This window comes from Penicillium digitatum, chromosome 1, assembly GCF_016767815.1.
Source record: "Penicillium digitatum chromosome 1, complete sequence".
Taxonomy (NCBI): domain Eukaryota; kingdom Fungi; phylum Ascomycota; class Eurotiomycetes; order Eurotiales; family Aspergillaceae; genus Penicillium; species Penicillium digitatum.
The window spans coordinates 7,197,753-7,218,375 of NC_089384.1; the positions used below are offsets into that span (position 1 = coordinate 7,197,753).

Here is a 20,623-nt window from a genome sequence, read left to right on the forward strand (position 1 = left end):
AACAGTTGCCCACATCTCTGTAAGGTCGTAAAGCCATCCTCAAAGCTAGCCACGGTAGTCACAATTGCTTTGAGCCATCTGTAGGAGTAGCCATCTAGGTATCCATCCATGAAACCTTGAAGCAATTGACACAGTGTCATAATTGATCTTGACAGCTGTTCTTGGGATTGTAGACTGTCAAAATGGTCAGGTGATCGCGGGTGAACACAACGTTTGGAGCTTCAACCCTCCACGCCATTCAACCACGTCACTCTTTAAATTCGAACATTCGAGGGCGATCAGCTATCCATATTGATAACTGCCCAACATGGATCCGAGCTACAAAGCTCGCAAGGAGGCCTTTGTGTCTAATCTTGCGGGAAGCACAATCCTCGAGATCAATACAGTCACACTCGTTGCTTCAGTGAGAAAGCTCAATGCTTTACCTTGCAATTAGTATCTTCTAACTAGTGGCCGCTTTAGACATCTGTCCTCCTTTGGTCTGCGCTTCAGTCTCGCTTATCCTTCTTCACACCCTACGGTCCTGCGGCACTCGCGACTGACTTCATCCTCAATGTACTCGCCATCTTATTCGCGACGACTGCATACTCCTCCACACCGCTTCTCCTCAACATCTTCCTCATCTCCCCCGCGGTTCTCCTACTCCTCACCCAGAACGGCCTGCGCATACCCCAAAAGGCGAAACCGCCTCGCAAGTCCAAGGCCAAAAATGAAAGCTCCCAGGAGGAGGAGCAGGCCCTGCCTATTCACCCATTCTTGACCACCTACCGCGCAGCCATGATGATTGTCACCTGTATAGCTATTCTTGCAGTCGATTTCCGCGCATTCCCACGTCGTTTCGCCAAGGTAGAGAACTGGGGAACATCTCTAATGGACTTGGGCGTGGGCTCTTTTGTGTTCTCCGCTGGAGTAGTCTCTGCGCGCGCGGTTCTGAAGGGTCGGCACTCAAAATCCCCGAGATTGGCTTTGCATAAGAGATTGATTGGGTCGGCTCGGCACTCCATTCCTCTGCTTGTGCTAGGCCTCATCCGATTGTGGAGCGTCAAAGGATTGGACTATGCGGAACATGTGACGGAATATGGTGTCCACTGGAACTTTTTCTTCACGCTTGGCTTTTTGCCTCCTTTTGTGGAGCTATTCGACTCCTTGGTTGCCCTGATTCCCTCTTATGAGGTGCTTGCACTTGGAATAGCGGTACTCTACCAAGTCGCTCTGGAGTCGACCGATCTCAAGGGTTACATTCTGGTGTCTCCTCGGGGGCCAGATCTGCTCTCCAAGAACCGCGAGGGAATCTTTTCTTTCATTGGATATTTTGCAATTTTCCTCGCTGGACGGGGTGTTGGAGTTCGCATCATTCCTCGTGGTACCTCGGCCGCAAAGTCGCCACAGAAAGCACGGAACTCTGTTCTGGTGCAACTGGTTCTTCAGGGAATGTTCTGGTCAACCCTGTTCTTCTTTAATTCCACCTACGCATTTGGCTATGGTGCCAACATCCCAGTGTCGCGTCGGCTGGCTAACATGCCATACGTGCTTTGGGTGGCAGCATTCAACAGTGCCCAGCTTTTCCTGTTCTGTTTTACCGAGACTGTCTTTTTCCCCTCGGTTCACCGAGCGACTAGCAAGGAAGGCGAGGCAGAGCAGACGTCCTTTGCGACCAGTCGCATCTTACATGCCTTCAACCGTGGTGGGCTTGCATTGTTCCTGATTGCGAACCTGCTTACTGGAGCAGTAAATCTCAGCATTCCAACATTGGATCTCAACACACCCCAGGCCATGGGTATTCTAGTAGTCTATGCAGCAGTGCTAACTGGTGCTGCTCTGGGGATGGACAACTACAACATTAAATTGAGCTTGTAGATATATTACAACACTCATAGATAGGGTATTTTCCAACTCAAAATTGCATATAAATGTGTTTTTACTGATGTGTTCTGCATCCGCAGACATAGCCTTGCATGGGCGTAGAAGCTTGGACATGAGGATTAGCCGCAGCATGTGATATCATGGTGGAGCAATTTATGAGCCCGTGAATTGTACAAACCATTCTGCAACCAACACTATGCCCTTTCACGAACAGTCTTTTCTAAATTACCCCCAAGCACGTGAGGGTCCAAATGTGCCGTACAAGTATGAAGACCAGGTCTTACCGGTCTTCCGCGGCACACCTCTGGCCATCGGCGCTACATTGTAAGCTACAGGAGAGTTCCGTTGGGCATTCGCAACATGCTAATTCCCCGCGGTTCAAATCAGAATCCATCATATTGGGTTAATCCAAAGCCATTTCTGGCGTAATGCCGGTTTCGGCGTCATTCGTGAAATCTCCCACCTTGGCCAGTACGCCGGCCGCTACGATCCAACTGTGATTCCAGTCGACATTACCAGCCAGGCCGAGTTACCAGCGAAAGCAGTGTCTTCCATTGTGGAGCGCAGAAAGGGAGAATATGGATACTATACTTCCGCGGATTATCATGCGCTCTACTTGTCTGGGGAGCTGACCCCGACCGCTGTCATCGAGACGCTCTTGCCTCTGGTCCGACGTGATACCCAGCCGCCAGGGAAACACTCAACTGCTTTCCTTGAGTCTCAGGCCGAGTTGGTCCGTTCAGCAGCGCAAGAATCTACCGAGCGATACAAGAACGGCCAGTCGTTGGGTCCACTCGACGGCGTTCCAGTCGCAGTGAAGGATGAGGTGCACCTCACCGGGTATAAGCGTACGCTAGGCTCAAAGATGGATTTCAAGAACGGGATTGATGCGACCTCGTGGTGTGTGAAACAGTGGCTGGCTGCTGGAGCTATAATCATCGGGAAAACATCCATGCATGAGATCGGACTGGGTGGGTTCCCATTGGTCCTCATCGAATTTCACCTGCAGGTAGTAACCTAATGCTCTTCAGACACAAACAACAACAATCCCAACTTTGGAACACCTAGAAATCCCCACAATAAGGAGTACTATTGTGGTGGTTCGTCCGGTGGCTCTGGATATGCTGTCGGGGCGGGCCTTGTGCCCATAGCGCTTGGCGCAGACGGCGGAGGCTCAATTCGCATCCCGTCATCATTTTGTGGTATCTGGGGCTTGAAGCCTTCGCATGGCCGTGTTTCCGGTGCACCATCGCAAAGCCTCGCCCCCACTGTTGGTGTTATCGGGCCGATGGCTGCCAGCATCGATGACCTCGCCCTCTCCTATCGCATCATGGCCACCCCGGCACCGGCTTCAGAGGACCCGATTTCCTCGCAGTTCCCCTATCCTACTCCCCCGCACCCCGAAGTCAAGAGAACGAAGACGATAGGTATTGTTCGCGACTGGAATGACCGCGCCGAGGACCCTGTGCGCGCTGCGCTTGATCGGGCGCTCGACTATTACCGCGAGCAAGGCTACAAAATCGTCGATATCACAATCCCTTACCTGCCCGAAGGTCAGCGTGCCCATGCTCTTACTATCATGGCTGAGATCGCATCCGGCGTCGATGCAAGCAAGATCCGCCAACTCACAGCCCCAAACAAGGTGCTTGTCTCTATGGGCATGTACCAGATCACCGCACAGGACTTGCTAGCCTCCCAGCGGCTGCGCAACCTCCTCATGACACATCTTGCGCATCTGTTCAAGACTTTCCCTGGGCTACTCATTGTCTCGCCCACAACGCCCATCCCTGGATGGCACATTGACGGCGGCGAGGCGGACTTGTCTCGCGGTTTGTCTGATGCCCAGTCATCTGTGCGCAACATGGAGTATGTTTGGCTGGCTAACTTTACTGGATGCCCTGCTATCAGTTGTCCCGCTGGTTATGCACCAGATAGCGGTGTACCTATCGGTCTGATGGCTATGAGCGAATGGGGTACTGAAGAAGAGCTGTTTGCCTTTGCTCGAGATGGAGAGCCTATCTTGGGCCTTCCTGGTAGCAGTCCTTTGCTCGAGGAAAATGAAATTGCCTCGGCAGGTCAGGGTCTGCGGACTCCTTCTGATGACCTCTCTGTGTGGGAAGACATCATCGCGCAGGCTAAGGAGAAGATATCGTAAGGAGAAGGAACGCTACGACCAACATTGGGAGACTGAACTCTTTGTCTTTTTGTATAGTCCACTGCATTTATTCACTGCTTTTGCATCGTCTGAACAAGATACGTCCCATGAGCTTATCTGTGCATTCCCCCATTACGGGGTTCGACGTGTTGTAGATAGACTGCAAAGCCCAAATATTGCGTGCTTCTCTATCGAGCGTCTACTGTTGAAAACTGCTGCCAATACTTGGTTGGCTCGCATTGCACGGAGTAACCCGAATTTGATATCTGACACTGAGGATCTGCACGGATGTGCTATCGACGCCACTGATGCAGATCACTCTCGCTCATGCAGTTTTCTACATATAACCTGCATCATGTCGTATAACCAATGCTATACTGAATCCATGTGTCTCTATAGAACTGAGGGGTTTTTGAGGAGCCATATAATAGGGGAAAGAAAGTAACCCCCTATCAGATAGATCGACTCTCCGCAAAGTCGAAGAAACCAAGAGATCAAACTCTTCTACAACATCCATCTCATGTTTCAAATTATTCCATTTGAAAGAATTCCGACCCAATACTCCTTACATGCAGGGTAGACTATTCCTAATATTCGACTGATATTGCTTGCATGTGGTATTTACTTTAGTGATTTTATAGATGGCCCTGGCGGTTAAGAATCCTTTTCGACCAAACATGCATAGATCGGCTATTTTGACCACATATGTAGATGGATCGCGACTAGCGTAATGTTATGCATATTGCCCAAGTTGCGTGTTGCGTCATAATGGATGTTCTTGGCAGCACGATATTCATACATATCTCTAGTCAATTTCGTGAAATAACACACAGAAAATTTGAAAGTTCTCAGGGTCTCTTTTCCAATCGGGGCAACGCCCATGTCACACTGGGCCTAGTATACAACACGATCTCTTATAAGCTCGGACGCTTGAGATTGAGATTTTCCCCCTTGCAATGTAGTGTTTCAAGTGGAGACCTTGAACTACGGAAAGGACATTTGGTATGCTCGACTTTATGATACCTACACCGGGGAGTCCAAACACTCCTGTGAAACCGCGAGATGGTGAATTCTCCAAATGATTTGGTCCATGCTCAGTTTTTAGTTGTGCAAGCAATGATACCACTAAACGTCCCAGTTCGAGACCCTCCTTGATGCACATCGGATCCAGCTCAATTCAGTTTGGCTACTAGATAACTATGCTCTCGGACTCGTCCTTAGCTCAATTAACACGATTCACGAGGATCGGCGGTAAACGGGATATTGTGATTTGAGACTTACTTGTGTCACTACTTTTGGGGAAAAGGGTTAAATCTATAGGGCACAATTTGCTATAGATATAATAGCACTCAACTGTCTCTATCTTGCATAGAAGGGCCCGTGTTACCTTCAACCTAGGACATTCTCTTATACACCTAGTCCCATTTTAAACAATCTCAGAACAATCTCAACCTCATCACACAAGACGCAGGTGGCATCCAATCTTTCCATTACCAGTATCGTTGAACAAGAGCCCCTGGCTGCAAAGCTTACAGGGGAAAGATTGAAGAAACGCGCTTTGAAGGAGATCTTGCAATACTTCGAGGCTTTTGGGCTTTCATTGATGGAGGCTGCTATTGGCTCTCGTCTGCACCGCGGTATCAGAGCTTTGAGTTGATGTAGACCAAGACTTCCAATGCAATTGAAGATTGATAACCTTTAAGACCTGTTTGGAGGAATGAGTTTCTCCAACATTGTTGAGATAGTCATCCAGAGAAGCATCAAGTCTAGTAAACAGGTGAGTACGCATGGTGTTAAAGTAAAGGGACTCTTGAAGAACTGCTAACCTCGTATGGCTCTTCATCGGTTATCTAATGTACAGGAGTCTACACCAGGTATATAAAGATGCACTAATAGTACTCATCGGCTTAGAAACGAATCTGGGGTAATATACAGAGAATAACGAAGACGACGCCGCGTCAAAACAAACAAAGCAGAAAGCCTCCTCGCAGTGATCTCGTGGGTTTCAAATTAAAATTCCCTCAAGAGGGTTCGGAATAAAGAATTCACAACCCAGATGCGCTGCTTCGCCGTGATCCTGGAGCTCCCTCAGGATCTGCTCTCCAGGATGAGGCCCATCAGTAAGATTCTCCTTGATGTGAATGATGTAAACCTTCAGTCCTTCCAGAGGAAGAGCTGTATCATCAACCCAATTCTCAGAGTCTGGATGTCCCAGAACATCCCTGGGAGCCACTTTTGGTATCAGGGGGATCTCGAATGACTCGCTCCGATGCGAATGAGGCTCAATGAGCGGCTCAAATGCCCTGCCTTTATCGGTGGAGGATTTTGAAGTCCGTTTCGAGCGAGGGCTGACTTGCTCGCTGCTGATCTCGACGGGCCCTACGGGTTCACGCTTGCGCTTTTTCTCGCCGATGCTCAACCCTCGCACTTCCGTGACCTTGTTGGCCAGCACACTAAGCTCAGAGACTAGATGTCGTGGACACATGTGGCCGTAGAGATATGAGTCGTCAGTGCTGTCATTGTAGGAACATTCGATGAAGATCGCGCGGAGTTTGCCCGTGGCGATTTTCGGTGCGGCGGCTTCCCATACTCGTTTGTTGTGAGTTCCCATGGAAACTGCATCCGGCTCAACGTCACCGAAGACGATGATTTCGTGGCCGGTGTGATGATCGCGGAGAAAGAAGGCGGAGCTCTCGACTGTTGCCATCCCTGATTCTTTGGGGTTGGATGGAAGTTGACGTGGGGAGCGAGCGGGGGAGTAATAACTAGCAGTGGTTAATACGATTCCGGCGAAAACTGCCAATCGTAGCTTACCTGCCCTCGGTATGGTCTACTGAAATCGCTCTCGAAGGAAGCATAAATTGGTGGTCAGAAAACACGGTGCTCCCGATTCGATGATGCGTCCCGCTTTCTGGGTGGTATCGCTGCCTGCACCGGCCATGGCTAACACTCAGGCATTTTGTCAACAGGCCGTTGCAAGCCCTGACATAGCCCCTACTTTCTCCGCGGCCGAAACGAGGGTTTCCACCTTCCACCAAGCGTTGATATGTGAGAAGACCAGCCCCGCCATCCTCATCCGACAAATTAGGCCAGATGATATCGTTGAACATGTGGTTCTTGATGGCGGATAGTACAGATGGTAAAGCAGCCACGGGCTTGGGTCCATTACCCGCCTCCAGAATTGGAGTGTTAATAGCCAGCCCTGAGATATGATCCAGATGAGGATGTGTGATGAGAACAGCGCCGATAATTTCGCGAAATACATGGGCTGCATTTGCTTGTGCTGTTCTGCAAGGCAGCTCAAGCCCCTGAAAAGGCCCACTTGTCATCACGCCGCGATCATCCTTGCATTCGGGGATGTATCGTTCCAGCAGTCGAATTATGCCTGCAAGAAGGGTACCTGCATCCACGGCTACCACCGAGTCTGTAGACCATTTCGTAGACGTGGACCGGACAAGAATTCCTGTGACGCTATCCTCACGAGGTCCACCCGTCGGGCCCTGAGGGAGTCAGCATCCAGCAAAGTAAAGTTACAGGGGTTCATCTGCTAGAGCCCGTCATCAGGCAAGTTGAGAAGACCACTTTTAAATCGCCCAAGTGCATCTCAACACATGGCCTTACACGTGACGGGTGCTGCAACAGACAAGAAATATGTCAACCTTGGAACGGGTCATAACTTACCAAGACAATGACTTGGAATACTGGCTGATCAGCCATTGTTTCACTTGTCTCATCCATCATGGATATGTGAGACACGAACGATAAGCTAGACTTGTTACAGCCCAAGAGCAAGTGAAGCTGTCCGAGCGCGCCTAATCCCAAATAGTAGGCGGGTCTCAACGACAGATTGTTTCACAAAGATTCGAATGGATTGGCTGATGGCCAGACTGCGAGATATGAGAGGCGGCTAGTAAAGGCTGGGGAAACAAAGAAATTACGTCGCGACACGATAGTGGCGCACAGGGGTTGCGATTCGGACTGCTCCAAGATATGGTTCAGAACCAAAGGCCCTCTGCATATCAAGTGTCATACACAGAGCAGGCCAGTATCTAGCAAGTAAAGTTGTTGTTCCTCGACAGTGAAGAGAGATAGAGACAGGCGCGAAGCCACAAAAATCCGGAGGCCGGGTCGGCAGAGAGCAGATAAGAGAACTCCTATTTTGTGGGGTCGATGTTTCCCCGGCTCGTATCACAATGGGGCGCGCCTGCGTATGACACTACTGCAAGCAATCTGAAGTGCCGATTGGAGGCGATTTGTATCAAGAGAGAAGAGAGGTTTGATCGGAGACACGGGGAGGACACCTGGAGTGGACCAGGGTGGACTCTAGTGGGGTATGATCTCAACGGAGCCACGGATACGGAATGAAGATCTGGGGACTAGTGAGATATCAGATCGAGCCCTGGAGGGAGATTTAATCTATTCGGTGTGGCATCAGATCTTGGACGTTGCCAAGTTGATCGCCGATGACGTCCACACTACGATCTCGCCTTCAAAGGATTTCAAAGGAGTACCATGATCCAAATCACAATAGACAACAGATTCAGATGTTCCAAAATAGTGAAACAGGCGTGTTTTCATAATCGAATCTGTCAACTTCGGAAGGTTTGCAATTGATCAGTCTATGACCTATTAATAGATCTGCCAATCGATTTTCAAATAGATGTACACGCATTTAACACAAAGAGGGTATGAGGTCAAAAAAAAAAGGGCGACGGGAGCAAAACGATTGTGCCCTTCCACAAGAAATCCATTGAATGACTTCCCAAGGGTAAGGGTCAATAAGGACACAAAGTCTATACCAACCCAGACAGAAAGGATCTCACAAAAACCAAGAATCTGCCTTCACCAACTGCTATAACGCCTTCCGTGAGCCCGCTAAATAAAACGACAGAGAAATAATCAGATAAAGCCTCTCATGCGCCACGAGGTATGTTCAAAAGCAAAGGGGGGAATAGATGTTGCATCAAGACCTATTGTTGGCCTCTGAGTTGTGTTCATTCAGATCTCTCCCCGCCACGGTTTGGTAACTTGGTAAAATTTGACCATCAGAATCCATGGAGTCATTTGATGAAGAGTTGGGGTCCTCAGAAGCCCTGAAACTAGGTGGACATTCAGAGGCATCGCTGCCCCTACGACTGCCGTTGGGACTAGAATATTCTGGTGGCGGGGCCTCTGGCTCTTGATTGTCGGCAGCTGCCGCATCATTGCCCTCTGCATCGGCCAAAGCAAATCGACTGGATCCCTCGCCAGCGTTTTCATGAGAAGGAATGTGGGTAAGCTGAGCGAGGGAAATGTCAGTTGGTGATCGAGAAGGACCTGGGCTGGGCGCCGGAGGAATCCTAACACTTGAGCCTGAGGCCGCGTAGTTTGCATTTTGATAAACACGCTGGGAGATTTGAGCCGCACTCTCACGTCCTGACTCGAGTAGAATGCTGCCTTGTTCGCTGCCATAGGGTGGAGGCGGGGCGAGACTGCCAGTCATGGGGGCCAAGCCCCATTTCTTGACATTGCCTTCGATGAACACGAATCCCATTTGACCAAAGTTCACGTGGATGGTGCAAGGCCCGTTAGCACCGATGGTGGGGAAGAGGTTTTGTGAGCGATAATTGTGAGCTACGTCTTCCAATTTCTTGCCGTTGCGTGTGAAGAAAACGGTGCCAGATCGAGGTCGGTAGCCTACACCAACAACATCGCCCTGAAGTAGTGGAGGTCCGTATGGGGTGGAATTAAATGGTTGGTTGAGTCTGCGATGTCCCGTGGATTGGTAGGCAACAGAGGTTTTGTGGAAGCCTAGCGGTTGTTAGCCGGGAATTCTTCAGTAGCAACAATTCGGTTGCAACACATACCGGGCATTCGGAAAAGGGGGTATGGCTTCGTGGTCACACCGATGCCGATCATGGTCGAGTCAGGCTTGTCGTATATCTTCGCCTCCCAGTAGTAGACATCATTCTGCTTAGGAATTGGCAGATTGGTTTGTACACTGCACTCAGAGTCAAAAAACTCAATCTCAGTTCGTCCTTCCACAAAGCAATTTGCAATTTCCAACTCTGGCTGGAATTCCCAGGCAGATACCCCTTTTTCTTGGATCGCGAGGAACTGCGATAGGGAGATGTCGGTTTGCACCGATTCGGGAGGATTTCCTTGGACAAAAGCTATCGACTATTAGTCAAACGATCAAAGCAAATCGCACAAAAAAATCAACTCCAATCTTACCTTTTGCTCGCAAATATTCCGATCGCGCTAAGTCATCCATTGACTCTAGAGCTGCCTCTTCCTCGCGCAAAAACGCTTGCTCGTCGTCGTATTCACCAGGCCTGCCAATGCGATCGAGCATAATCCGGCCCCGGCGTGTATATTTAAAAAAGAAAAAGATCGCTAGAACAACAAATGCAACGGCAGCCGAACCAAACGCAGACAAGATCCCAATCAAGATACCTTTGCCGGTTGACCCGGGCGAGTTGCCACTGACCAGCATAGGTTCGGGACGGAACCCCATCGACAAAGAGGAAATAACATTTTGAATGCTCGCTTGTATTTGTTGCTGCGAAATTAATGGATTGGTTTGTATCGAGGTCGGTAATGGTAATGTTGAGGAGACAACGCCAATTGGTGACGTCGTCGGATTGCTCATCACCGTGCTCAGAGTCGAGGGCAGGCCTGCGAGCGCATCAAGGCTCGAAGCCTCAAGACCCTGCATCGTTCATATGTCAAGTGAGAGAACAAAGAAAGAGAAAAAAAAGTCGAGATGAGTCGGGAAATTTTGAGATGTGGTTAAAAGAGGAGGTGAGAGAGAAGAGTGGGCGCAGCGGATAAAATGGGCGGGTTATCTAAGACGTTTTCGGCCTGGACCTAGAGCCATGAACTCCGTACTAAAAAATGCAAGGCAATGTATGTTGTAGATGTAGAGTTGGTTCCTGGATCCTGGATCCTGGAAATTTTTTAAGAAAATCAGAGGTCTTTTTCGGTTTTCGCAAAGAACCAAATTCACTAGTCATTTCGTGCAAGCATAAGTAGCTATAATATAGCAGTGTCATACACCTGGGGCTGATACGGACTATCTATCCCTGCTTAGGATAAGCCCTTCTCTCGTCTTCCCCTCCCTCTCCTAGCTCCTTACTCTAGATCCTCCCCCCCCCCCCCCCCCTCTCTGTGTTGAAGTTGCTTAACGCGAAGAATGCGTGCAACTAGAGGTGCCCAGGGGCCTGTGGCTCAGGACGTCATGATCAATCCCCTCGACTCCTATAATATCTGTGTGGTGACACCTACCTCCTGCGATAAGTACCCAGGTGATTACAATCCCCCCTAGATTAGATGTCGCACAGTCAGAATGCTTTTGTTTGCCCTGCTCTGCCCTTTCACATGCCTGTTTACTGCTCCATTGAACCTCGATCGGTGATCGCGTGAAACTCGAGCTGACCTGACCGCCCTCGCTAGCCAAGCACCATGCGCGCAACGTCGCCCGGAAGCTTGGAGCTTCAAGTGGCTTGATTTTCCTTTCCGGACAGCCGACAATTAGTCTGCGCGACTCCGATCAATCGCGTCCATTCCGTCAACGACGATACTTCTACTACCTGAGCGGAGTCGACGAGCCCGACTGCTCTCTGATGTATAATATTGAACAAGACCTGTTAACTCTCTATGTCCCGGATTTCGACCTCCACCGTGCCATTTGGATGGGTCCGACCCTTTCACGGGAAGATGCACAAGACCGATATGACGTGGACCATGTACGGTATCAAGCCTCGCTCAAATATGAGCTGCAGGTGTGGCTGGACGAGCGAAAGCAGGGCAGCGAGCTGTACCTCATTCATGACTCAGAGAAGCCCGAGCATCTACCAAAAGACCTGCCGTTGGATCTAGAACGGCTCGGGCCTGCTATGGACGCAGCCCGAGGCGTCAAGGACGAATATGAAATCCGGATGATCCGCCAGGCCAACAAAGTCTCGGGGCTTGCCCATCGGAGAATATTAGAGAACATTCAGACGATGTCCAACGAGGCGCAGATTGAGGGGTTATTTCTGAACGCCTGCATCTCGCACGGTGCACGGAACCAGGCATACCAAATTATCGCGGCATCGGGCCCCAATGCGGCTATCTTACACTACGACCGAAATAACGAATCTCTCGACAAGAAACCCCTTGTCTGTCTCGATGCCGGCGCCGAGTGGAATTGCTATGCAAGTGACGTGACGCGCACCTTCCCGCTTACCGGCGAGTGGCCCAGTGATTACGTGCGAGATATCTATAAGCTGGTAGAGCGCATGCAAGAGGAGTGCATCCAGTCAATCCGGAAAGGGGCACGTTATCTATCACTCCACGATTTAGCCCACGACATTGCCATTGAGGGACTCCTGGCTCTGGGTGTGTTCAAGAACGGTACAAATCTCGAGATCCGTCAATCTGGCGCATCTAAAGTCTTCTTCCCACATGGTCTGGGTCATCATGTCGGCCTTGAAGTCCACGATGTTTCGGAGCGGTCAATTATGGCTCTTGACCGGGGGTTCGATCACCCTCAATATCGCCCGATCTTAAACTCCACTTGTCTTGCGCCATGCACTCTTTCCGCGTCGCTACTGGAAGAGGGAATGGTTGTGACCGTGGAGCCAGGGCTCTATTTCTCTCCTTTGGCTCTTGCCAATGCGCGCCATCAGCCGTACGCTCGATACATTGATTTCGACGTTGCTGAAAAATATGTTCATATTGGTGGAGTGCGCATTGAAGATGATATCCTCGTGACTGCTACGGGGTACGAGAATCTCACCACTGCACCAAAGGGCGAGGAAATGCTTGCCATCATTAGAGGATCTGCATAGTGTAGAATTTATCGAGATCAATAGCGGCATGCGGGAGATACCATACATCCGTATCAGATTCTGCAACAGGGTTGCAGTCTAGACCCTTTCATGTTAGGCGGAGACACTTACGGATTACACATGTACATAGAATGTGACCCTAGGCCCTAGGAGTCATGAAAAAATGTTTCCACAGAGAGCCATGACCTACTCGAGTCTCACATAGAGAAAACCTCGACACTGCCACTTTCGGTAGACATAGCAGAGCCAGCTAAGACGGGTGGATTTATCCAGAAGCGCATCACAGCCGGGGATTTCAAATCGAGACCTCGGGAATCCTACCTTCATGTATGCAGGTAGGGTCGCTGTTGCGACTGCGATCTACTTTATGACTGCCTTAGGGTCGAACTAGATCAGATGTATATTATTTTTATTGAGTTTTCATTTGATTTTCGGCATTCGGTCTCTTGCTTTGTTATTGGCGATGGTACTAAACTGAGGGCGTTTAATGGCAAAACCGCTCTTTGACTAAGAAGGTTAACAGAGAAGTTTGGAGAGGTGTTGTTGCAGGAGTTATTGCTGAACCGACGAGTCATCGGAGAGACAGTTCCCAAAGCTTTACCATTTACAAAGGCTTAAATTTGATTGGACAAAGATTGTACGCTTTCGCAAGAATTGGAGTTGCAGGTTTGTACTTCTTGTTCAGGCGCTGATCGGAAGGAAGCTCTCACTGTGTCTTCACCAATATAGGTTCTAGATATATCGTTATTTCACAAAGGAGTCAGTTAACAAGGGTACATGAAGCAAACCAGTGATCGACTGGAATTGGCTTGCAACTTCAACCCTTTTTTTAGAATTAGTAGTCATTCTCCTTTGTCGCGCCTTTAAAGATATCCTTGATTTACTGGGACTCCACCACGGGTTACGGGTCTTCCGAGTCTCGGCATTTCGCACCCGAGAGGGGCTTTGTCTGAGATTTAAATTCCCTTATACGCAGCGTTTATAATTATCCCCTTTTATGCGAGGATGTTGTACCAGTTATGATTGGTTCATACAGTGCAATTCAATGATTTTTAAGTGGGGGGGGGGGGGGGGGGGGGGAAGACCATTTGAAGGATGGGCATGACGTAAGAACGACATTGCGACAGGTTAGTATTCTCCCCTGAAGGCTATAAGTTCACTAGGTGGATACGGTTGTCTTTGATTTGAAATGCAAAAGTCTTTTGTCTACTCCGTGTCTGGGAGAGATGAACAGCGAACAGTACAAAACATGAGCCACTCCGAAATTGTCAATAAAAGAAACGCTTGTAAAAAAACCCTCCGTAATCATTCCATCACTGCAACCAAGGCTGAAAAACAAAAAAAAAAGTGAAGGAATCGTCTTGTTGCCTGCATCTATACACGTCCCCTCCAGGCCTTTGGCTTTGATTCGCCCTCCGTGTACATCCTCACAGGGGGTCGCGTAGATCAAGCCGTGATTTTGCGTAGATCGAGCTGTTTCAGTACTCGCTGGTGTTCCTTTTTCAAGGATTTGAATTCATCGTCCAACTGGTTGTGCCATGGGTATAGGACGAAGACTTGGAATGCCAACGCTGAAGAGGCGACTCCGAAATTGACGAGCGAGATTCCACGGGTGATCCACATGGCGGAGAAGACTGACTGATCTGGTCAGTAGTTGGGCAGAAAATGAGTAGATGGAAGACTCACGGTGAACTGCGGAAAGAGTGTGTTGTTGAGAGAGGGCAGGAAGCACCTAGGATGAGCTGTGAGATGTGAACGAGAGACGAAGGGGGGGCGTTGAAAGGAATATAAGTAAAAGGGGGCAAAATCGAAATTTCTCGTTCCTTAAATTTGACCAGCACCTTCCGCTATAAACACATTTCGATTTCGGCAGAAACCCCGATCAGTGCCCAAGTGGACCAACAAATTGATGCCAAATGTGGTTAGAATGGAACAAAATGGAGAGGAGTGGAGAAAAGATCGTTGCAGCAGAAAGTTTCACCGACCCATTTTCTTATCTATCGGAGATTGATCGTATCAGTCGGATCCGACGCGATAAGGAAGAGGTCGATTCAACTTTCTTGAACCCTTGGATCTTCCTGACAAGGAGTACTTATATCTGAATCATCAGAGAGTCCTACTAACGACTACCTTTCATAGGTCGGTCTCCCAGCCTTAAGACACCCAGGTTATAAAGACAAGTAAGGTAAACAATGGAATCCAACCACCAGCAGAGTATATCGCAGCAGTTGCTCAGTTGGGCAAGGAAGTAGAAATCCAATGCAGAATATTAGATCATTAACCAGGGGGGATGGGGGATGTATCTGAATTCTTGCTACCATTGATAGGCTACATACTACCTAGCGACTCTTGATGTGACAGGAAGTTGGAAACACATCTGGAGTGGCCGCTTTCGGCAGCCGAACTGCGGTCAACTTGCTACAAGAACCTAGCTGGGAGATGCAGGTCAAATAAACCAGTCACAATCAACTTTTAGAATGGGACTTGTAATTGCTCTCAACATGCAATCATACTCCAAAAATTAAGCTAGAAGCTATAGCTCCCGCTTATTGTGTGCGTTGTTTGATTGCATCAAAGATGAAAGCATCTGCCTATTGAAACCCTTGCTATCTTGTTTCTTCGGACTGAGATCCCCAGAAGGCATAGATATCATCGTCCATGAAGTCGCCGGGGATACCCACTGCGAAAGGATGTGGGAGTCTTATGACTGCGCGAATTGTACTCACCGGTGTGACCGGGGCTCCATTTGGAAGAAAGGAGCTAAACATTCCTCGAAAATGATGCGATTCAGTTAGTCGAGTGTAGCGAGCAACAGCCTCCAATTATTTGGCGACAGTTGTCAATTAATAGAGAGGAAGTAAAGTCGATCACATCAGGGAAAAAGCCTTGATTGTCGACGGAGGACTGAATGGTATCGCAACGAATGCAGAGTATAGTACCATTTTGCAATGCACAGCCATACAGCGACCTTGAAGATAATGGTGAGGTCAGGCTTTCGTCTTCTACCAAGCAATACTCGCTTGAGGTTCCCTTCATTTGTCCCAGAGATGGAGATTTCGGTCAATGTATCCACCCCGCATGGAAGGTGCGCGAAAATCGAAAACGACACTCCAGATTATCATCGTTCGGTAGCCGTAGGTCTTCGGAACTATGCGCTTTTTTTGAACAAGATCTCAGTGCCGCGAGAGGTGTGCCACTTGATCCTGAAGGTGAAACACTTAACATGGACAAAAATCCACCAAATTCCCACCAAAGGGTCGTGAGTAGCTCAGGTTTTTCCGAAAAAAGTGACGATCTTCTGGATGTAGCAATCGTGCAACCAGATCCAAACTGCCTTACAAGTTATCAAGTGAAGGAAGCTGTGATGCATACTCGCATCGTTACCGGTCAATGGTAAAAAGAAAAAAGAAAAAGCATGCGACCTTGCGTTAGGCGGGCATCCCCTGTAAGTTCATCTTCGGGCCCTCAATTGTGAATTCCCAAATACCTGGTGGAACCGCTCACATTGGCAGACAACTCCATGATACTGGATATCGCCTTCGGACAGATACACCAGATTGAGAATCTCCGGATGGTGTTGTTACAGTGAGCGGGATGGAGTCTGTCATGGATTCAATGAACCAAACCGGCAGTCGTGTCCAATAGGAAGGATGTGGTTTTATTTGGATGTGATTGAGTAACCAGCGCTGATTTCAAATTGACAGAAGCATTGTTTCTTAAAAGAGGACAACATTGATCGTCGCTTGAAACTTGGAGGGAAGGAGCGCCGGCTTGTGACGTCATAGAGATACTGCTTCACAGCCCACGGCCACGACCAGGAATACCTTGACACCCATGGACAATCTTTCGGAAGCTTTGGATACGATATCTGTACATGATCATGTAGTCTCGATCCAAAGCACCTCGGTATACTTGATTGACCAATCGCCGGAACCACTAGTATTTTCCAGATAAATAAAGGAGTCGCTGGTTGTATAGGGCCCGAAAAGCCCACACCCTAAGTGCGGGCATAGAAACAAAGACCAACAAGCTTTTTGGATTGGATGAAGGGCAAATCAAATATTCAATCGGTAGAGGGAGACTGGAGGCCTATACATCGATGTAACCGTGAATAAGCGACACCGATTGTTGGATTAAAGTCATCGGCGCCGATGTCGGAGTTAGTGGGGTTGAACCTGAAATTCACCCGCCTTTATATTCTGAAGCTCCTGACCTGGTCAATTGAGTCAAACATTTTTCTTCATATTACTACATAATGTCTTCCTTCAACATCGTTGTCTTTGGTGGTGACCACTGTGGCCCTGAGGTATGTCATTGAGAGCTTTCCGGGGGGGGGGGGGGGGGGGGGGGGGGGGGGGGGAGAAAATTGAACACAGGACTGACAGAAGAGAATAGGTGACCGCTGAGGCTGTCAAGGTAACATTGCAAGCTGGAATCGCGCGGAAGAAATGTACTGATTGAATCGTAGATCCTCCGCGTCATTGAGAAATCCCGTGGTGTTACTTTCAACCTGCAGGATCACCTGCTTGGTGGTGTGAGTATGCTCCACGCACGCGACAAAAGCTCAATGGCTAATAGTTGCAGGCCTCTATCGATGCTACTGGTTCACCTTTGACCGACGAGGCCTTGAACGCCGCCAAGAACGCCGATGCCGTTCTACTCGGTGCCATTGGAGGTCCTGTACGTCTACATCTTCAACCCCTCCATTCCCTCCTTACCCGCACAAAACACCAAAAACAAACGTACTCACACGTTGCGTCCAACAGAAATGGGGCACTGGCGCTGTGCGCCCAGAACAGGGTATTCTTAAACTCCGCAAGGAGATGGGCACATTCGGAAACCTGCGGCCCTGCAACTTCGCGGCGCCCTCACTGGTCGAGAGCTCGCCCCTCAAGGCCGAGGTCTGCCGCGGCGTCGACTTCAACATCATCCGGGAGCTGACGGGCGGTATCTACTTTGGTGAGCGCACGGAGGACGATGGTTCCGGATATGCCATGGACACTGAGCCCTACTCGCGCCACGAGATCGAGCGTATCATCCGCCTTGCCGCCAACCTCGCTCTGCAGCACAACCCGCCCCTTCCCGTTTGGAGTTTGGACAAGGCCAATGTCCTCGCTACCAGCCGTCTGTGGCGTAAGGTCGTCACCGAGGTTATGGAGAAGGAGTACCCCCAGATCTCTTTTGGTCACCACCTCATTGACTCGGCTGCTATGCTCATGATCAAGGACCCCCGTAAGCTGAACGGTATTGTTGTTACTAGCAACTTGTTCGGCGACATCATCAGCGATGAGGCTAGCGTTATCCCCGGTTCTCTGGGTCTGCTGCCCAGTGCCAGTTTGAGTGGCATTCCTGACGGCAAGAGCCGTGTCAACGGTATCTACGAGCCTATTCACGGTATGTGTTCTGCCCTCTTCATTGCTTTCCGCCGTCCATCGTTCTGGTCATGGCTAATTGGTATTCATAGGCTCCGCCCCCGATATTGCTGGCAAGGGTATCGTGAACCCCGTCGCCACTATCCTCTCTGTTGCCATGATGATGCAGTACTCTTTCAACATGATTGACGTGGCTCGCCTGATTGAGCAGGCCGTGAGCAACGTCATCGAGGCTGGTGTCCGCACCGGCGATATTGGCGGCACGGCCAAGACTACCGAGGTCGGCGATGCTGTCGCCGCCGAGCTGGAGAAGCTGCTCAAGTAAACACCAAGCAGCCCTGGATGTTTCTATATGAGATATGACAAGCATAAAAAACTAAAAATTTGAATACCCGTTTTAATATGCAACATGTATCTCACTGGCGCAATTATGCCTAATGATTCACTGGCGACCCAAACTCGTGCAAAAAAAAAATTTTGAAACTGGGTATCATGAAGACATTGTAACTCCGAAAATAAAACTCCCGTTGGCATTTTTGCAAGCCCAACAACGCCGGTACTTTTGTTGACCTTCACAAAATTTTCTGCTTATCGAATCACTGGCTCACCCATCCAATCCGGTTCGTCTAGACCGGTAGTAGTGAACCCAGTATCAACCTCCTCACTTGCGGCACGTCCACGAAGATCATGAGCCCCGCGTAGGGACGGACGACGGCGCCGAGCATCAGCAGAAGCGGATGGAGCAGCGGCCATCCGACGGTGGCTATCGTCACAAGCAAACACCTGGAAACCACGAACATGGGTATCCTTTCCATTCTGATGATTCTCCATAATGCGCATTTGGATGACCATGGCCTTGAGCACATTCCCAGAATAGGGATCATCCTCCTCGTCCTGGCTATCAGGTTCATCAATCTCATAAAACGGATCACATTCATCATCATGTTCATGTTCAGGGTCATCACAGTTCCGGTACACAATTCTTCGCCGACGCATACTCGCAGAGCGGCGTTTCGACTTCCCGGGGTCATTACGGACCCATCCGCCGGTCCTACCGCCGACGCTCTCCAGTGGCACATCGACCCAGCCGCATGGGCCATCGCCTTCCCAAGTTGCAAACTCGACAAGGTCGTTGCCGCCCATCCCAGCTGCAAAAATCATCTTCGTGGGCGTATAGCTTTCATCGAGCTCAAAATCGAGATATACGCGGATGCGCACGACAGCCACCAGTTTGAAGAAATGGAGGGTTAAGGTGTGCGGTTGGGGTCCGTCGGATTGCCAGTACTGTGCCGGGGAAGGGTTGCGGAGGGCCGCGACGCCGCAGCCCGGCTTGGAGGTGGAGACGGTCCAGGAAGCCAGCGATGAGATCTCGCGCAAGTTGGCAGGTAAGGGGGAGGGGGATTTTTCTGTAGCCCAAGAGCATTAGATTGCAACCTTCGAGCGTAGCCATGAGGAAAGTATGGGAGCGGGGATCGGTACCTCGATCGTGCATCTCTTGGTCGGGGTCCTCTTCGTCATTGAATTGGTCCTCAACTTCTTCCTCCAGCTCCTCGCCATCAATTTCGGAGTCATCAAGTTGCCTTTCGATGGCGTGACCATCGTCAAAGGAATCATCGAAGTCGAGCGGCCCGTCGTTCCCGAGCTCTTGCATGCTGCGCCCGCGTGGGTCAAAATCCTCGTCAAAGTCGTCGTCATCCATCATTTGCGGCGGTGGCTCTACCCTTGGTCTCCTAAATATCGTGAATGGATTTATTGGTGCCGCCGGATGTTCCCCCATTGCGACTGAGTCGGGTGTGAGAGCATTTGGACCCGTAGAGGGGGGTTGGTGCCGATGGGTCGGGTTGGTGGGAGTGTGACGCGTTGGCGGGGTCTGGAACTGGGCTCGAAGGGTTCCTGGGGCATTGGAGCCTTGATTGGGTATTCGGTCGCGCTGATTGGGCTGACGGCGTAGGTGAGGCATTGTTCCACACCTAGGTAAGTGCAGAAGTTGATGTTTCCGCGCAGATCGAGGGGAGCTCCATTTCCTTTTGTGGTTAGCGCCGTTTGGAAGCTATGAGGGCCTCTTCAATTTTCTCTACATGAACGTTTGAACATTCCCAGCAAATTTAAAACCTGACACTACATGCCATCTCCAATCATTGGAAACAGTGGAATGTGGGTTGTCGAACACTGCCTGGATTATGGTTTGCAGTCTGACCTGTGCTGCTAATCTCCATGAAGATGATGGCGGCCAACTCAATCCCAAAGGGAAACGAATGCGAGTCATGACCTGTCTTGTTTCTTTGGATTGACCATCAGTTCGATAGTTTAGACGTGTCTTACTCGTTGGGTTAGGAATGAGAGGGCACATACAAAGGAATGGGTGAGACAGAGAATCAAGGACTGCTATGCAAGTAGTGCACACTAGAAACTGTAGAGAT

The 20,623-nt window shown here is 49.7% G+C and overlaps 8 protein-coding genes across 8 annotated transcripts; 4 read left to right on the plus strand and 4 right to left on the minus strand.

Annotated features, from left to right (window-relative positions):
- Positions 1–307: 307 nt before the first annotated feature.
- On the plus strand, positions 308–1,857 carry Pdw03_4837 (GPI-anchored wall transfer protein 1; the record flags this gene model as incomplete). Its single annotated transcript, XM_014675268.1, has 2 exons — positions 308–403; positions 463–1,857. The coding sequence occupies 2 exons, from the start codon at positions 308–310 to the stop codon at positions 1,855–1,857; spliced, it is 1,491 nt and encodes a 496-aa protein (XP_014530754.1).
- A 202-nt stretch (positions 1,858–2,059) lies between these two features.
- Positions 2,060–4,018, plus strand: Pdw03_4838 (N-acylethanolamine amidohydrolase, putative; the record flags this gene model as incomplete). Its single annotated transcript, XM_014675267.1, has 3 exons — positions 2,060–2,187; positions 2,251–2,834; positions 2,895–4,018. 3 exons carry the CDS (start codon positions 2,060–2,062, stop codon positions 4,016–4,018), a joined length of 1,836 nt encoding a protein of 611 aa, XP_014530753.1.
- Positions 4,019–6,023: 2,005 nt separating this feature from the next.
- On the minus strand, positions 6,024–7,756 carry Pdw03_4839 (CAMP-specific phosphodiesterase, putative; the record flags this gene model as incomplete). Its single annotated transcript, XM_014675266.1, has 3 exons — positions 6,024–6,783; positions 6,833–7,518; positions 7,700–7,756. The coding sequence occupies 3 exons, from the start codon at positions 7,754–7,756 to the stop codon at positions 6,024–6,026; spliced, it is 1,503 nt and encodes a 500-aa protein (XP_014530752.1).
- Positions 7,757–8,981: 1,225 nt separating this feature from the next.
- Pdw03_4840 (SPla/RYanodine receptor SPRY) lies at positions 8,982–10,715 on the minus strand (the record flags this gene model as incomplete). The annotated part of the gene is made up of 4 exons (XM_066100848.1): positions 8,982–9,296; positions 9,363–9,808; positions 9,865–10,170; positions 10,232–10,715. 4 exons carry the CDS (start codon positions 10,713–10,715, stop codon positions 8,982–8,984), a joined length of 1,551 nt encoding a protein of 516 aa, XP_065956248.1.
- A 477-nt stretch (positions 10,716–11,192) lies between these two features.
- On the plus strand, positions 11,193–12,831 carry Pdw03_4841 (Peptidase D, putative; the record flags this gene model as incomplete). Its single annotated transcript, XM_014675264.1, has 2 exons — positions 11,193–11,304; positions 11,453–12,831. The coding sequence occupies 2 exons, from the start codon at positions 11,193–11,195 to the stop codon at positions 12,829–12,831; spliced, it is 1,491 nt and encodes a 496-aa protein (XP_014530750.1).
- A 1,446-nt stretch (positions 12,832–14,277) lies between these two features.
- Positions 14,278–14,820, minus strand: Pdw03_4842 (Putative Mitochondrial phosphate carrier protein; the record flags this gene model as incomplete). The annotated part of the gene is made up of 3 exons (XM_014675262.2): positions 14,278–14,469; positions 14,518–14,563; positions 14,813–14,820. The coding sequence occupies 3 exons, from the start codon at positions 14,818–14,820 to the stop codon at positions 14,278–14,280; spliced, it is 246 nt and encodes an 81-aa protein (XP_014530748.2).
- Positions 14,821–17,086: 2,266 nt separating this feature from the next.
- On the plus strand, positions 17,087–18,528 carry Pdw03_4843 (3-isopropylmalate dehydrogenase Leu2A; the record flags this gene model as incomplete). Its single annotated transcript, XM_014675261.2, has 6 exons — positions 17,087–17,137; positions 17,227–17,247; positions 17,300–17,365; positions 17,416–17,511; positions 17,598–18,225; positions 18,296–18,528. 6 exons carry the CDS (start codon positions 17,087–17,089, stop codon positions 18,526–18,528), a joined length of 1,095 nt encoding a protein of 364 aa, XP_014530747.1.
- Positions 18,529–18,791: 263 nt separating this feature from the next.
- Positions 18,792–20,163, minus strand: Pdw03_4844 (Anaphase-promoting complex, subunit 10; the record flags this gene model as incomplete). The annotated part of the gene is made up of 2 exons (XM_014675260.2): positions 18,792–19,609; positions 19,683–20,163. 2 exons carry the CDS (start codon positions 20,161–20,163, stop codon positions 18,792–18,794), a joined length of 1,299 nt encoding a protein of 432 aa, XP_014530746.2.
- Positions 20,164–20,623: the final 460 nt, after the last annotated feature.